This window comes from Thermobia domestica, chromosome 6 (genome assembly GCF_964235325.1).
Source record: "Thermobia domestica chromosome 6, izTheDome1.hap1.1, whole genome shotgun sequence".
Taxonomy (NCBI): domain Eukaryota; kingdom Metazoa; phylum Arthropoda; class Insecta; order Zygentoma; family Lepismatidae; genus Thermobia; species Thermobia domestica.
Window position 1 is genome coordinate 35,852,161 of NC_137459.1, and position 18,065 is coordinate 35,870,225.

Consider the following 18,065-nt stretch of genomic DNA (forward strand, 5'->3'; position numbering starts at 1 on the left):
CACACAGAGAGAGAGGGTGGATAAATATAGATATAAAACATACTTATCAATACAGTGCATGATATAGAACGCACACACTATTTATTCGAATTATCGCCAGTGATTCCTTGTAAGTTCTCCAATAGAAGATGAATCTCTGTTTGCAACCATTATTTTATGCGAAAAAAGCATACCACCTGAAGGGGAATCGATCCGAGATTTTCCTTTTGGAAGTCTATCACTTTACCACTACACCACCGATTGCTTTACCGAAACTATATTTAACAAATGGTGTAGTGTTTCTTTCTGAGAACGATAAAACGTAATTAGTATACTGCAGATCAATGGTGTGTTTAGAATGTCCTGGTAATTCAATTGCCCTTTCCCAACCAACATTCGTAAATTGTCTCTATCATGACACAGGTGTCCGCTTTCACATTCTTAAGTATTGCTCGTCTAGTATGAGAAGTCGATTCTCCACAGTCACTTTGTGAAAAAATCAACGTTCCGTGAACAGGATTCGAACCTATGTTAGAGAGCTGTACTATTCATTAGTTCACCACGTTACCTATACACCACCATACCACCTGTAAACACAACCCAGATATTACTTACAAGTCACCCCTGATCTTTGGAACAAATCGACTTCTTTTTGTAAGGTTATTTACACCAAAGTGTATAACGAAATTCATTTATTCGACGACCTAGAGAGAAATTAGTGCCCACTTATAAAGGAAATTACATACAATCCAGGAAAAATTACAGAAATTAAAACATATTATTCAGTAATTTTGGCATGCAAGTTCAAAAGTACGCAAATATTACTACTACTACTACTACTACTAATAATAATAATAATAATTATAATTATAATTATAATAACAATAGAAAACTATACTGTGAATGTGAACATTTATTATTATTATTATTATTATTATTATTATTATTATTATTATTATTATTATTATTATTATTATTATTTACGTACTTTTGAACTCACACGGCGAAATCACTGCAAAATATGTTTTATTTCTGTATTTTTTCCCGGATTGTATGTTTTTCCTTTATTAGTGGGCACTAATTTCTCTCTAGGCTTTCGAATAAATTAACTTTGTTGTGCATTTTGGTGCAAATAACCTTACAGGAGGAAGCTGGTTCGTTCTCAAGATCAGGGTAAAGTAAGTAGTATTTGGCTTTAAATTTAAGATGTCATGTAGTGCAGGAGTAACGTAATGACCTGATGAGTAATACACTACTTAAGATAGGTTCAAATCCTGTTCACGCCAAAGTCGATTTTTTAACAAAGTGATTGTGAAGAATCGACTTATCATACTGAACAAGCAATACATAAGAATGTGGAAGCAAAACCTGTATCATGATAGAGACGATTTACAAATGTTGGTTGGGAAAGGGCAATTGAATTACCAGGACATTCTAAACACATCATTGATCTGCAGTATACAGTTTTCGTGTTATCCTTCTCAGAAAGAAACACTACAACAAGGTTTGGGTAAAGCAATTGGTGGTGTAATAGTAAAGTGCTAGACTTCCAAATGGAATATCTCGGTTCGATTCCCCTTCAGGTGGTATGCTTTTTTCGCATAAAATAATGTCTGCAAACAGAGATTCATCTTCTATTGGAGAAATTACAAGGCATCACTGGCGACAATTCTAATAAACAGTGTGTGCATTCTATGTCATACACTGTAATGATAAGTATGTTTCATATTTATATTCGTCCCCCTCTCTCTTTCTTGACGATTCCTCTCCTGTCTTTGCATCTTTTACTTCTCCCTTCCTCTCTCTCCCACACGCACGCATTTCATCTGCATGTACGTGTTCCAAAGTTAAAACGGAGCAAGAGCCCGATATACCTGGCCTGGAAAATTTAATAAACTGAGAACTTAGGCGTCGTGTTTTTCGTGCTCTGGTAATAATATCTCCAGTCCTGACCATCTCTGCCAGAAATACTGTTTAAACGCAAGGGAATACGAGAAGTCTCTTTTTTGTTCTCTGGATTACCGTGTCTCAGTCGAATTACCGGGTCACTACGGGTTTGAATCCTCGGTCCATTGGTGGTCTATAACCTAACCAACATCATCCGACTGACACGATAATCGGTTTGAGCACTAGCGTGTTCATTCTATCTCTGCAAATTACGTTATATCCGCAAGAGAGGAAATTGATGCTGGATGATCGGAACAGATAAATCTTCGGAAAAGACTAGAAAATGGTAATCTCTTTGGTTATTTGAAAACAAAATTTTATATATTAATTCACACAAAATTTGTTTCCATCCTATAATTCAATGTGTTTTATTCACGTTGAAATTTGAAACATGCTATATATATGAGGAACAAACTTTTCCTTTCGAACATTTGTAACTTTTCATTACGACACAGTTTGGACTTTTAATATAGGATATTTCTGACAGAAATTTAACAGTAAAATAACACTCACTCAATTTTCGCTTTCTTTCTTTTTCTTTTCGTTTTTTTTTTTTTTTTTTTTTTTGTTCAGTTTACATTAGTAGTCTGAAATGGAGGATATGACGAACGCTACCTACTGGATTTATTAGACTGTATTTTGGATCAGTACGTCCAATGAATACTACCGAATTTGCAATCGAACCACGCTAAGACAAAGCATGTGTGTTAAACTTTTGACATTATCCTAGATGTGTCTCTGAGATTTACAGTTCTATTGGAAATTGAGAATGCTATCCTTTATGAATGTAACTTAATAAACGTTTGAAGCATCCTCTATATATTTGAATAGTTCTGAAGAAAATTGTAAAAACAAACGTCATTTCTATATTACTGTTGAATTTCTGGTAACGGAACTTTATAATGTTAAGTTCTTTTCTTAATTCAACATTCAACATTCTACATTTGAATTCAACATTTTCATTTGTTCTTCTTTTTCGTTTCCTTCTTCTCTCAATCTCTCTCTCTCTCTCTGCCTCATTTCTGAATCTCTGTGTAATAGACATCTATTGGTTTCAATTTTTCATTGTGTGTGTATTTCAGTTTCTCCCTACATCAACGTATGAATCTTGTTTCGTCTCGGTTCTGTTATTTTATTTTATCGAAACTAATACATGTGTAATTTGAAATAAGAATTGCGCTCATGTGGTTAGCTAATTTTAGTATGGGAAAGAAGAAAGAAGGAGAGAGAGGGGGTATCTTTACCTGAAACGATTATGGGATAAGAAGGTGTATATTGGGTGGCCTAACTGCACGGCGTTAGCTGTCGGAATTTTTTGGTGCGGAGTGTATCAGAAAGCACAAGTATTAGGAGGGAAAGCTAACAAATGTATACGAACGTTCGGCATCAAAGATCAAGTAGGTAATGTAACCACTGGCCGTCAAAGAATTCTTAGAATTTAGGAGGAATACATAAAAGAACTGTATGATCAGAAGAACCACCCCAAAGATATTACGATCGAAGAAGAAGAAGAGGTGGATGGTGATGAAAAAGGACCCAGTATATTGAAAAGTGAAATAGTACAAGCATTCAAAGACATGCGAAGGAGAAAGGCCACTGGAGAAGACGACACACGAGTATATTTGCTGAAGGGATAAGGAAACAACGCAATGAAAGTACTGACTTCACTTATTAACAAGGTCTACCTGAGTGGAGAATGGCCAAAGAATTTTCTGGATGTTACAATGATTGCATTGCCCAAGGAAAAGCAAGCAAAGAAGTGCAGCGATCACAGATCCATTAGCCTGATCTCCCATACTAGAAAGATCATTTCACGCATACTGAATAGGCGGCTGGAAAGTAATATAGATGAGAGGTTAGAAGAAGATCAATTTGGATTCCGGAAAGGAAAAGGCACCAGAGATGCTATTGGATTGATGAGAATTATATCAGAAAGAATTCTTGATGTAAAGGAACAGTTGTGTTTGTGCTTCATCGACTGGCGAAAAGCTTTCGACCGATTCAACTGGACGAAACTTCTGAAAATACTTAAAGAGATCGGAGTCAACTGGAGGGATCGACGACTCATTCAAAACCTGTACACAGGACAACGAGTGAAGCTGCGCTTGAATGAAGGAGAAACCAATAGTGTGGAGGAGTCAGACAAGGATGTAGTTTGTCGCCCCAATTATTCAACATTTACAGTGAATGTTTAATGAAGGAAGCATTAATGGGAATTGGAGATTTCAAGAGTGGAGGCCAGATCATTAACAAGATCAGGTATGCAGATGATACGGTTATAATAGCTAAAACCGAAGTAGGACTACAGGAGATGATTGACAAAATAGTTGACACTGGAAAATTATGGAATGGAAATTAAGAACGAAAAGTCGAAAGTCATGAGAATATGCCGTGGAAACACGCCCTTACGGATCAGAGTAGAACAAAGAGAACTTGAAGAGGTCTATAATTTTAAGTATCTGTGAAGTATTTTGACGAGAGACGCTTACTGCACCAAAGAGATCAGGTGAAGAATTTACATAGCTAAAGAAGCATTCAACAAGAAAAGATCACTTTTAACTAGCAGGCTCAATATTGGACTTAAAAATAATTTGGTCAAGTGCTATATATGGAGCATTGGACTGTATGGTTCAGAGACTAGGACATTACGGAAGTTAGAGAGGAAATATTTAGACAGCTTCCAAATGTGGTGTTGGAGGAAGATGGAGAAGATAAAATGGACAGAGAGAGCAACAAACGAAGATTTTTTAAAACGGATAGAAGAAAAGAGTACACTTCTAGCCACCGCCCTTCGTAGAAAGGCCAATTGGATTGGACACATCCTGCGAAGAAATTGTCTTCATCACACCGCCATAGAAGGAAAGATGGAAGGGAAGCGAGGAATAGGAAGAAGAAGGACACAGTTGATCGATGATCTGAAAGATAGAAGAAAATATTGGGAGTTAAAAGAGGAAGCTGAAGATCGACAAAAGTGGAAGAAACATTTCCAGGCCAAAATCTAAAATTAAAAAAAAAATCCTCATTAGTCCCAGGACCTAATAATAATAATAATAATAATAATAATAAAAATAATAATATAGTTTTGAAAGTTTATAGTAAGCTCATGATATACGTATCATAGAGTGGGTTCTAGCTGCCCTCCAATTTTTACTTTCTAGATTCGCCACTGGTTCCAGGCCTGCAACCAGAGGGGGGCTAGGGGGCCTGCCCCCCTAAACTTTTCATGGCCCCTCCAGACCTTAACATAAAATGTCATTATTAATACAAAAAACACAATTTAGCTATTTGTAAGAAAATTTTTAATGACTTGGCTCCCCGAACATACTCATGCCCCTCCAAACTTCTGTGGCTGGTTGCGGGCCTGCCTGATTCTAATGATAAACATCTTCTTTTCCACACGAAAGTTAGAGAGTTCTAAGGAAGAGAGTTCTCAGAAAGCTGTATGAATTACGAAAAGAAGTTGAATTGTTTCTTAGAATTTATTGTGAGTATCTCGAGGACAACGTATGGGTAGACAAGCTTGCGTATTTAAGTGACATATTGGGGAGCACGGTGGCTCACAAGTCAGTGGTAGAACACTTATCTCTGGTACGTGTAGTCCCCGCCCAAGTAAGTTTGTGGTGGACAACATCGTGCTCGTGGGTTTTCTCAGGGTACTCCCGTTTTCTTCCACTTTCTCATTCCACCAATTCTTCCATCATCATTCATTTGCTTTAAAAGAATGAAGTCTTTCAGTTTTACGTCCCACGATTACGAACCCCGATAAAACCCACATGCACGGTGTTTGTCCACCACAAATCTCACTTGGCGCTAGCTGGGATCGAACCAAGGAACCCATGCACCAGAAGTGAACGCTCTATCACTGAGCCATCACTACCCCTACTTTAATCATCGTCTCCTTTAGCCTAATAGGCATAATTATGGGACGTTCAACTCAAAGACTTCATTTTAAGTGACATATTTTCAAGAATAAATGAACTGAATTTGAAACTTCACAGTTCACGAATAACAAAATAGAATCGTTGAAAAACAGTTAAATTTTGGATTAACATAGTTTCTAAAGGGAATTTTGAAAGTTATAGTCTATCTCAAATTTTATTACAGAAGTAGATGTTGTTGACATATCAGAACTAGTAACAAGTAATTTTAAGATGTTCTCAGCATCATTAAAAAAAAAAAAAAAGAAAAAAAAAACTATTATTCTGAGGATAAAACCCTCACGTGAACAATATGTAGATTGTTAGACCTTTTGTTAAACATACGCATTCAGCCCTTTCATTTAAGCAAAGAAGACAGCTGAATTCAGGGGCGAATCTAAGGGAGGGGCAATCGACCCCCCTCTCCAGAAGAGGAAACTTTCTTATTTTATATATAAATAAAACCCATCCCAGAGTTTGGAGCACTAAGTAGCAGTATTGCAACCCCCCCCCAAAAGTCCGTCCTGGATCTGTCCATAACTGAATTATAATTGGACACAAGACCTTGGGCCTCATTCCGCACGAGCCTTCGCCTTCATAATGCAATGCAAAACACGCAAAAATGAATTATAACTGTCTTGTCTATTATTGCAAACTAAAGCGAAGATTTTGCGTTGCGTTGACGGAAAATGTTACGAAATGGTGCCCCTTCAGTGCTTTTATAAATATAAGATTATTTCAAACTCTGGATAAGAATGAAGGCAGAATACAAAGAAATACAAAAAAGAGCAATGCAGTTTTTCTCTGCTTTTCCTCTACATATTTGTGTGAACCAACATTTTCTGCTATTGCTATTCTCAAAACATAGCAAAGGAATCTGCTGCAACTTTCTCACTGTTTGTCTGACATTTCACTTCACCTAACAGTCAATCAATTGGTAAAAACGAAGCAAAGGCAAATCTATTATTAGTTGAAATCTATTGTGGCATCCATAGTTGTTTACATAAAGGATTTAGTATTTTAATCGCCTGTTTTTTCGTGGGAATTCGTGTTAATATTCAGTTCTAAATCTTTTTATCGTCGCGAATTCTGTCGAGGAATTTGCGTTTGGCTTGAAAGAGCGGGTTCGATTCCCGGTGGGAGCTCAGGTGGTTCATATTTCACGTTAATCAGTAGCTCCACGTCTTGTATAGCCTCACTGCTGAAAGGGACGCTAAATTTAAAATCAACTCAAATCTGTCGAGGAATTTGAAGCTTAAAATATATTAAATCATGCTTGTTGTGCTGTGTGGCTACGAAGTATGATCGCTTACTCTGATGGAAAGACGCAGACTGAAGTTATTTGAGAACAAGATCCTGAGACGAATATTTGGATCTAGAGGAACGGGAATAGGGGATGGCGGAAACTTTATAACGAGGAACTACATAATTTATACCGTTGACCAAACATTGTTAGGGTCATCAAATCTAGGAGGTTCAGGTGGGGTCATGTAGCCAGAATGGAAGAAAGTAGAAACGCTTTCAAAGTTTTAACTGGAAGTCCAATCCGAATACGACTATTAGGAAGACTTAGGTGCAGATGGGAATACAATATTAAGATGGATATCGCAGAAATAGGAATACTAAGTAGAAACTGTATCTGGTTGGCTAAGGATAAAAATCAGTGGAGAGTTTTTATGAACGTGGATTTGAATCTCTGGTTTCCATAGGTCATAGAGTTAGTTTTTGCGTAGGCATATATGCATTTAGCAACTAAAAAAAGGAAAATTAAAGCTTCTAATTTAAAACTGGACAACTGATATCTAACAATGGCTTGTGCAATAATGCTTTATTTAAATGACAATGGTGTATGTGATGAGTGGTGCTAAGAGAGTGCTTCTTGACGCCTTTACTTCACATCTTTTGCCAACTAGCGGAAATGGTGAATCGAAAGTAATTTTATTGTTATTTTCAGTAATTTAGTCTAACACATTGTTCATTGTATTAAAATTCTCAAATGTCACATTGCAACTCAATTGCAATTATTGGGATTTTCTTGTAGTGGGCTGCAATAATTGTTCTGGAGAATTTTCTCGGCCGCAATCTCCCAAAGATTGAGAAGCACTAATCTAGTGTTTTTTTTCCTTGCGAAGTCTCTTAATCAGTCTACAGTGGCCTAAGGTGCATGTGAGTAGGGTTTCGTCGAATCGAAACAGATTTCTAGAGTCGGGGGTGTTGAAGTTACAACCGCGTAGCTGAGATCACTTCATTTTGATCCGCGCTTCTTCGATCCGTCGCGGAAAAAGGTGAAGGGACCAACACGAGCTATCGCCAGTCATGTGTATGCGGTTATTATTATATATTATTTTTTTTTCCTGACGAATTGTTCCTAAAGCGAACTCCGGGGGTCAAGAGTAACTTCTGCCTCTACTTCATGAAGTGAAAAATCTTGAGATGAGGCGTATAATTGTATGAATTTAGATGGCAACTGTTGCCGATCATTAAAAAAATGAATATGGGAGAGCTATGAAATAAAGTAAATAGACACGCGTCATTTTGTTATAAAATTACATGGTGATTGCGTTTTATCTGATCCCAAACGGTTATCGTTGAATATACGCGGTTAAAGGAAAACTCTGATTGGCCAAATTAAAAAGACTTCAATGATTTATTACTCTGCAAGCGAAGCTTTCTTTGTTGCCTCGGTAGGGAAGTCGGAAGAACACGCACCTAGTAATCATAAGGTTGGTGGTTCGCGCCTACCCCGGTGTACATTTTTTAGTGTAGTGTTTTTTTTTTTTTTTTTTTTTTTTTTTTACTCATTTTAATGTAAATAAATCACGCATATAGGTGATTTAACATATTTTGGGGCAGTAATTTCGTGGCTTATTGGTGTTTGTCGCGTCTGCCGCTGGTGGTATAATTTTCAAAACGGAAGTGGGGCCACCGCAGATCGTCGCTGCGGGCCGTCAATTTTTGGCGAGAGGTCGCTAGTTGCCCATCGGTGGTCTACCGACGCTTACGTCATGGGGAAATTTCACTAAACAAAATATATATTGTAACATTTCTGCCACTTACCCTAATAAAAAGCCGAGATGTGTCTTCATCATCGTTTGGCATAGCTGGGTCCTCCAACTGCAAGCAATGTCAACCAACTGCAATTGTCACCTTCACAGCAGCTAAAAGAGAACTGACGCTAACAATAACTGCTAGTGAAGAAATCAGATACTGATAACAACACCTTTGTTCAAAACGCCTACGTGGAATACATCTTATTATGGGGTGATTATAGTTTTTTTTAGTATAGAAAAAAAAGTCTTGCAAATTCTAGCGTACCAGCACGTATTAGAGCAAAAGAAAAAGACGATGTTGATGTCATTGCACCAAGGATATCCGTCAACAAGAATTCAAAAATCTTACAAGAACAAAAGAAAACAAGACTCAAATGGCTCAATAAAATTCGATTACCAAGTTAAAAGCATCTTTTTTTGGAATGTTTGAAATCCTTTAACTTTATTAAAAATCTTTGTTTAACTGTTCTGTTTACGAATTGCTTTTTGATTTTAAATCTCATTTTAATGATTTTTTTTTTTCAATTTTACGCATGTATTTCTATTTGACCTTCAAGAAATGTCACTTTACTACGCTGTACTTGAGGTGACTTACTGGTTTGATATTTGCTAGCACAAATCATATAGGCTACATTCCTAACGCCCACGTTTCCCCTCCTTTTATTTTCTCAAAGGACATTTGTGCCAAATGTTCTATAAAGATAATCGGAAAGAATTCGCCATTTGTTGAGTATCATACCGGTACCTTTAAATAAACCTTGTTCAGTGATGAGAGTCAGGGGCGAACCCACGAGAGTCGAGTGGGTCCGGACCTGCTCAAAAACTTCCTAATTAAAACGCGTTTCTACACTTTCTTAATATAATTATACTTAACAAGGATATGATTGATGTAGCATGAAAATTTGATCTTACATTTCATCTGTATTCTTTCTTTTGTAAAGACAATCTTATTATCATTTTTTTTCTACAAATATAGGTGGAAGTATTTCACAACTACTTACAGTCTATTCAGGTGCAGAGTAACGCAGTAGTAAAGGGGTCAACCTATCGCGTTTTTGATTGTCCTCAATGAGGGGCCCCAATGCCCCGGGTCAATGACCTAGAGGTACCTAAGACCACCCCCTTTAGATTTTGGCAGGGGTATCTTGGCTCACCTTCTAAATTTTGGCAGAGGTACATAGGACCACCCAACTTAAATTTTGGAAATTGCCAAATCTAAAAATCTGGTAAATGAAATATTCGAGTTTTACGTCCCACGTTTATGCCGGTTAGGCTAAAGGAGACGGTGATGATGAGTAATGAATGAAATGGTGGAATGAAGAAAGTGGGAGGAAACGGGAGAACCCCGAGAAAACCCACGCACACGGTGTTTGTCCACCACAAAGTTCACTTGGCGGGGGCTGGGATCGAACCCGGGATCCCAAGCACCAGAGGTGAACGCTCTACCACTGAGCCACCGCGGCCCCTCTAAAAATCTGGTATGGTAGCCTAGGACCAGGGTATCTTCCTCTATTAGTATTGGGAGTCCATCTCGTTCCCTTTCATGGGTAAAAAATGGCCAAAAATTCAAATTTCAGAGGTTTTTGACCTAATTTATCCACTTTGATGAGGTCTTATTACCTTATATGGTCATATGCTCGTATACAGGGGTTTATTCCCTTTCATAAGACATGGGTACATTGATGCACCCCTTTAAAATTTTTAAAGGGGTACCTTGGCCAACCCCTTAAATTTTGGAAATTGACAAATTTAAACATTTGGAATAATAGTATAGGACCTTAATATGTACCACTATAAATTTGAGTTGTCCACCTCGTTCCCTTTTAGGGGTAAAATATTGCCAAAATATAAACGTAAGCAATACGTTGTACCACGTGTTCGCTTATTGACCCTATTTATCCTGTTTGATGAGGTCCAATTATCTTATATGATAATATGGGCGTATACAGGGGTCCATTACCTTCCATAACACATAGGTACAATGGTGCATCCTTCTTAAAATTTGAGAGGAGTACATCGGCCCACCCCTTAAATTTTGGAAATTGACAAATTTAAAAATGTATAATAGTACACGTTCTTAATAAATATCACTATAAATTTTACTGGTCCATCTCGTTCCCTTTCATGGGTAAAAAATTACCAAAAAATCAAATTTAGGAGGTTATTGACCCCATTTGATGAGGTTTTATTACCTTATACTTTGGATATTGCCCAATTTAAACATTTAATATAGTACTATAGGACCCTATTATATATCACCATAAATTTGGGTGGTCCATCTCGTTTCCTTTCATGGATAAAAAAATTGCCAAAAATTTAAATTTCGGACGTTATTGACCCAATTTATTCTCTTTAAATGAGGGCTTTATTATTTATATGAATATATGGGTATTAAAATTCCTTTTAAAATTTGTCATAGGTACGTACAAAACGTGGGATTGGCTCGAGTATTCTGTTATGTTAGATGCTGCCTTTTGCTTCCCATGCCGGAAATATCCGTCAAGAAACAGTGATCCCTCATTTGTGCAGAATGGTTTCTAGGGATGCGCACGAGTCGAGACATGTCTCGAATCTCGATTCTACTCGACTCGAATTCGAGTCAACACACACTTTGAAAATTCGAGACAAGTCGAGAAAAACGTATTTCTGGACTCGAATTTTCGAGTCGAGACTCGAGTCGAGTCGAGACTGCTCGTAAAAATCTCGACTCGGCTCGAATGTCTCGAAAATCTTTCTATAATTTTAATATTATTTTGAAGAAAGTGCTCACTCAGAAACACTCGGCACGAGAATTTCGGAAACTGCAGGACTTGTCAGGTGTTCGAGGAGTGCTGTGGTGATTGTCTTCAACAAGTGGAGAAACCAAGGGGAAAATACGTCCAAATGTCAAGGAGTTGTGCGCCTCCCACCTCATTACAGATGTAGGACGTCGTAGGCTGGTCAGACTGGTAAAACAGGACAGGCAGCGAACTGCGTCGGAATTAAGATCAGAGTTTAATGCTTTGCAAAGTACAAGTGTGTCTGAACTAGTGTTGTCAAATTTCCGGAAATTTTGAACCTGTTTTTAAAAAACGTTTTTTCGATTTCTTTCCGGAAAAATGGAAAAATTGAAAAAAAATAAAAATGTTTGTATTAGGTTAATTTTACTAATAATGATATTTCTTTTTTTTTCAAACACGTGAAAAATGTAAGTTCAAAAATTTCAATATTGAAAACTAGCACTCGAAGATAAAACTATTCCAATTATTATATATATATTAAAATACTAGATTTACGCGTATATGTTTCTCCTCACAGAAAAGTTTATATGTTTGTCTCCAATCCTTTCAACAATGAGATCTCGAACCCGCAACTCCTAGAAACTTTCCGTTTTTATTTGTCGATTAAAATTTTGTATAAATTGTCCAGTTCTAATTTAATATATTTTTAAAAATATATTACCATTAGTTCTTTATTACATTTTTAGGGGTACACTAGAGGTACTGAAATTTTTGAAAAAGTAAAACATCATACCTTACGAGTTATATATTCCATCACATATTTGTATATAGGGGTTGTATATCTGTCAGGCGTTTGTTTCATGGAAAAATGATAATGAAAACGATGGATAACCGTTTCTCCAGTCTAAGATGAATCTTCATTGTTTAGAGAGGTTTTTTGCCGAATAAACACCGTATATCACAGACATAATTAATTGTGTGTGTAATTTATTTACTTGTTAATTAATGCATGCAAATGCATGCATACACGATGTGGGCATTCAGTAGATGGAAATGTGCATTCAAGATGCAGAAATACTTGAAATTTTAAATTCAATTATCTATACAAGCCGGCTACGAGTCTTTAGTTTTGGCAACGGGTGCAGTCCAAACTACCCTTTCCTCCTACCAATTTTACAATTTAGGATTGAGCTTCTTACTGGATGTGTAGCTGACCGAAGGACCACACAGATGTTATCGAAACTATTGTGCTCTTGTTTCTTTGTATGCTTTGGCAGAAACTTCTGTAGATATCGAAGCCCGCCAGTGAAGCCTAGCATAATTCACTCCCATTTAGTATCTAGCATCTTGACTTTAGCATCTTGGGAAAATTTAACATGATTTCATTCTTCCCTCTGGAGAACAGAAAAAGATTGAAAATTTAGATGGTTCAATGACCATTGGAAATTATCCCTTTTAGTTGAAGCGATGGTTGGAGTAATAAAACCAGTTAATATTTCCACTGTAGTATTGTTGAATTTACAGAAATGTTCAAAAATTAGCAAAACGTGACTCTGCACAAGATGTTTACTTACCCATAGTTTTATTATTGTCAACTGAACCCTGAGTGTTAGGTTATCTATGATGTTTCTGTCCCTTCTCACTTTACAACCTGAGAGGGGAGGGGGTGTGATCGTCAGGGGACTACTAGTAATACACCGCTAAAATGAATGCTTCAGTGCTGCGTCGGAAGCGGCATGTTTTGTGTATTTTTCTTAAAATGTTATCCATCCATAAAATATGAATTCCCCCTTCCTCCCCTGATTCTCTTTCCAATACAGAAAACTGACTCTTTAAATGAAGAAAGAACCCTGAACCCCCCAAAATGCTAAAATGAATTATGCGTAAAAATAAGTCTGTGGATCAATCAAATAGTACAGATACATGGGAAGATGATGACGAAGATAACGGTGCTTGATGCAGCACAGTCCACCACATGTAAATAGGTTTGAAGTGTTCATATTTGTGTATGTGTACGTGTGTATGTGCTTGTTTCTGACTACTTATATGTGCGTGTGTCTTGTAATTGTTATATTAATATCCACTGAATTAAGTGAAAGTATAAAATGGATTTGATGGCTGCCAAATTCACGTCATCTTGGTAAGCCATTATTTTTTTAATATTTAGTTATATTAAATTAGATTATAGTTTAGCGTAGCTTTCAGGAGCAAAGCTCTACAAGACATGAACCTACAGCTTAACTTCGGATTTAAACTCATGAGCTCTACCATGAATCAAACCTCGTTCGAGAAAGACGCATACGCTAACCACATAGGAGCGGGGAGCTCAACATTTAGTAATATGTATATTAAGTTGTAAAATTATATTCGTTTTATTTTCACTAATATAATCTTCACAATGTAACATCTTCACAAGGCACGTTATCTTGTTTAAAAACAAAAAGCCTATCTCTTATGTTTCCGTCTCGGGGTTTGGACAGCGGGATGATAGAAATCCGAAAGAGATGTTTTTATTATATTTTGTACAGTAGATCTGCTCCTTCATAATCTCCGTGTTTGATAAGAATGAACCTCTCAGGCTGACGAACAAGTATACGCAATATAGCAAACCATGCACATTGAATGCCAGACTAATATAGCAAACATGGAGATGCCCCCCTAGAAAATTTTCTTCGGCCGCCCATGTCTGGAGGTACACAAATTCGCAACTCAGTGGATACGATGTGGATGTATTCAAAGTATACTGATTTACCCATCAAATTTAAAATTTTATAAAAATATTCTCAGTGAATACTAACCTGAGGATAACTATTTTTTTAGTTCGACCGCTAAAGTTTTTTCCCCCAGGTCTCTGTAATCGTCGGGCACGAAAACTGAAGTTTCTATAATTGTTTCCCCAGGGGCCCTCCAGGAGCGTTATTTAGGGGTAATTCCTGCGTTTGTTATATACATATACATATATAGATAGATATAAATATAGATATCCTGTATATATATAAAGATAAATAGGAGTGGGTCTTTCAAATTAGTTCGGAAAGATAATATGAAAATCTGGCATAATTTGCAAGAATCTATCTAATATAATATAAATAAACTAGAGAGTTTGTTTGTGTGTTTGTCTGTTTTTTTAATTCGAACCGCGGGGGTCTTAGGGGGGCGTTTACAGGGACATGTAAAAGTGGTAGAAAATGGCCGATATTACTGTCGAATTCATAGTTTTCGCTGTCACTGAAATCAATGTTGAAACTCTGATCGCATTAATAACTTCCAAATTCACCCTATTCAGGCCGGGGGTCACCGGGGGGAGGGCGGATACCGAGACAAGTAAAAGTAATCTAAAATGACCAATATTAGTGTCAACTCCATAGTTTTCGAGGTCGCTGAAATCAATGGTGACACTTCTATCAGTGATGATTTCCAAATTCAGTTACAATTGTATGCGGGCTGGAAGTCAGCGGGTGCGGGGGGATACGGAGACATGTAAAAATAATTCAAAATGACCGATATTAGTGTCAAATCCATAGTTTTCGCGGTCACTGAGATCAATGGTGACACTTCCATGGTGACACGGCTTTAGGAGGGGCAAATCAACCGAGGACGCTCTAAATGCTTTTGTGGACAACATTTTGGATCGCAGGAGTGCAAAAAGTACGTATTAACCTTGTTTGTAGTAATAGAAGGGGCTTTCGACAATCTGTGGATCCCCTCGCTGGTACGAAGACTAAAAGAGCTAAAAATACCAGAATACCTAGTGAACACAATAAAAGATTATTTTCAAGACAGAAAAATAATAATAAAAGAAGAGAATGGAGATATAAGCATTAATACACAAAAAGGATGCCCACAGGGATCTATTCTAGGTCCATTGATGTGGGACATTGAATTCCAGCCATGCCTGGAAGCATTAAACAAAAATAAATGCGTAGATAGAGTAATAGCCTTTGCAGATGACCTAGCAGTAATAACATCAGCAAACACAAGAAGGGAAATAGAAGAAAACTCAAAAGAAATAATAAGAATATTGCAAGATTGGAGTTCAGAAAGTAAACTAAAATTATCCAAGAAAAAAACCAAATATATGATTTTCGGAACAAAACTGGTAAGGGATCCAACCATCAAAATTGGAGAAGAAAAAATAAAAAGAGTAAGCGAATTCAAATATCTTGGCATTCAGGTAGATGATAAACTAAATTTTGGACATCACATAAATTACATTAGTGATAAAGGACAGAAAGTTACCAATAAACTAATAAATATAGCAAGTAATAAATATAAGCTTCCACGAAAAATAATAAAAATATACCACGACTCAATTTTAGGGGCAACTATGAATTATGCTGCCAGCGTTTGGGCTCACAGGCTGTTAGAGAACAATGCACTAAAACTGAAAATAGAAAGACCCCAAAGAAATATAATGATCAGACTAAGCGGGGCATTTGGTACTACTCCCCATAATGCACTAGCTGTATTGTTGGGGTTAAAACCAATGCATTTATTAATAATCCAACGGGCGGCAATGTATTGGTTTAAAAAAGGAAACAAAAGTAGGGCACAGGACCTAATAGGGAAAGAAATAGATAACTTACAAGCAGGGTTGAATTCAGGGGGTAGCCCGGGGGGGAATCTCCCCCCCGAAGAAAATTCATTCCCCCCGGAGAAACTCCCAAAATTTCAGTCACAAAATGTAGAAATTACTTCACCCAATTATTTGCTTTTCTGTCCGTGTACGTGCAGACGAAATCCGATCTCTCAATATACATATAAATGACGCAGACCCATTCTATATAAATGTTAACATGTAACATCTAAGATAGAATACCAAATAGTGAATAAAACTTGTATTTCTTAACGCTATGACTGAGTTTGGCAGAACATGAAATTGTTAACTGTTGAAGAAAGGTTTGTATTTTAGTAGGTACTATACTCTCGCCCTATATTATATATTAGTAGGTAGCACTAGCACAGGTTGAGATACGAAAGGAAAGATAGGGAAGATCTTTCGATCATTCCATATAATCTCTCATGTCAGCAGACTTCAGTTCTTGAAAATATACAGTTCCTACATTATTTGAAATAGGGCGCCTAAATCCCATTTCTCGCATCGGAAGTAACAGACGTAAATTATTTTTACGATTGTTAAAGTAAACACATCTTTCTTTAATTAAAAATAATTCAGTTAAAGGGTGAGATTCAGTGGGCGTCATTTAGAGGGATCAGGGAGGAACAGTTATCCCTCCTTGATTAGAGACTTATATAGAAGTTATCAATATGATAATAGTATATAAGTGAAAGATTGCTATTGAAGGTGGCCAAGATCCTGCTCAGTGCCGTTCCATGGGGGAGGGGCAAGCGGGGCGACGGCCCCGGGCGCCGAAGTAAGGGGTGAAAAATTCGGGAGGGAAAAAGAAAAGAAAAGAAGGAAAGAAAAACAGAGGAATGAAATACATGTGGACATATATAAAATGAAAGGAAAAAAGTAATGAAAAGTGCTCAAAATCAAGGAGAAGCAGGGTTTACTTTTTAAAATTTTCCCACCTTTGGCGGCTGGTCTGTCGACCTCACTCATATATACGGGGATGCCGTCGTATACTCTCGCGCCAAGCGCTGATTTTCCACGACACGGCACTAATCCTACTGAAGATTTCGTCAACTAAACTATTGATGTATATGCAGTGAAGAAACCAAGGCTAATATGTTTGATTTAGAATCAGAAGTGTGAGAAAGAATGATAACTTTTTATTAAGATATTCCTAAGTATGTTTGTTTTAGGAGAAAAAATATTTCAGTTAATTTAAATCTTTTTAAAAATTTTTACATTAGTAACAAACAGTAATTACTGAATATAGGAAATAATAAAAATAGTTACTGTAAATAGCAGTTAAAGTTTAGTGTAAACTATTTTTGCCAGTCTTTATTTAATGTTTTAGATGAAATCAAACGATTGTTTTCTTAAAATTATAATCTCATTGAATATTTATCAGCAATTAGTCTCAATATTAGGTAAGATGTGTATGTGAATGGAATTGTTAAATATGCTGCTTTCTTGAAAAAAATGCAGAAAAATAACCCTCCCCCGAGCAGTTGACATTCCCCCCCGGGTGTAAATGTCTGAATTCAACACTGCTTACAAGACATAGAGCAAGTAATATTAGAAAAGTGGCAACAAGACTGGAATAACTCAGAGAAGGCAAGAAGAACACATAAATTAATCCCAAACATAAGTGAAAGACTAAAATGGAACCATTTTGAACCATCTGCAGGCCTTGTCCACTTCCTCACGGGACATGGACCCTATGGCCAATATTTTCAAAGGTTTGGCTTAAAAGAAGGGAACTGTGGTTGTGGTGAGTTTGGAACTCCGGAACACTATGTAATGTGATGTCCCCTACTAGAAGACCGAATGAACGAGAGGAACAATATAAGAACAGGAAGATTAGAGGATATTATTAGCG

At 36.9% G+C, this 18,065-nt stretch overlaps 1 protein-coding gene across 1 annotated transcript in view; it reads right to left on the reverse strand.

Moving 5' to 3' along the window:
* LOC145687934 (uncharacterized) overlaps window positions 1–9,023 on the reverse strand; it is a 196,919-nt gene extending 187,896 nt beyond the window's left edge. Inside the window, exon 1 of the mRNA XM_081761505.1 lies at window positions 8,901–9,023. Within this exon, the coding sequence (XP_081617631.1) occupies window positions 8,901–8,942 (42 nt within the window). The 5' untranslated portion in view covers window positions 8,943–9,023. The remainder of the gene's footprint in view (window positions 1–8,900) is intronic.
* Window positions 9,024–18,065: the final 9,042 nt, after the last annotated feature.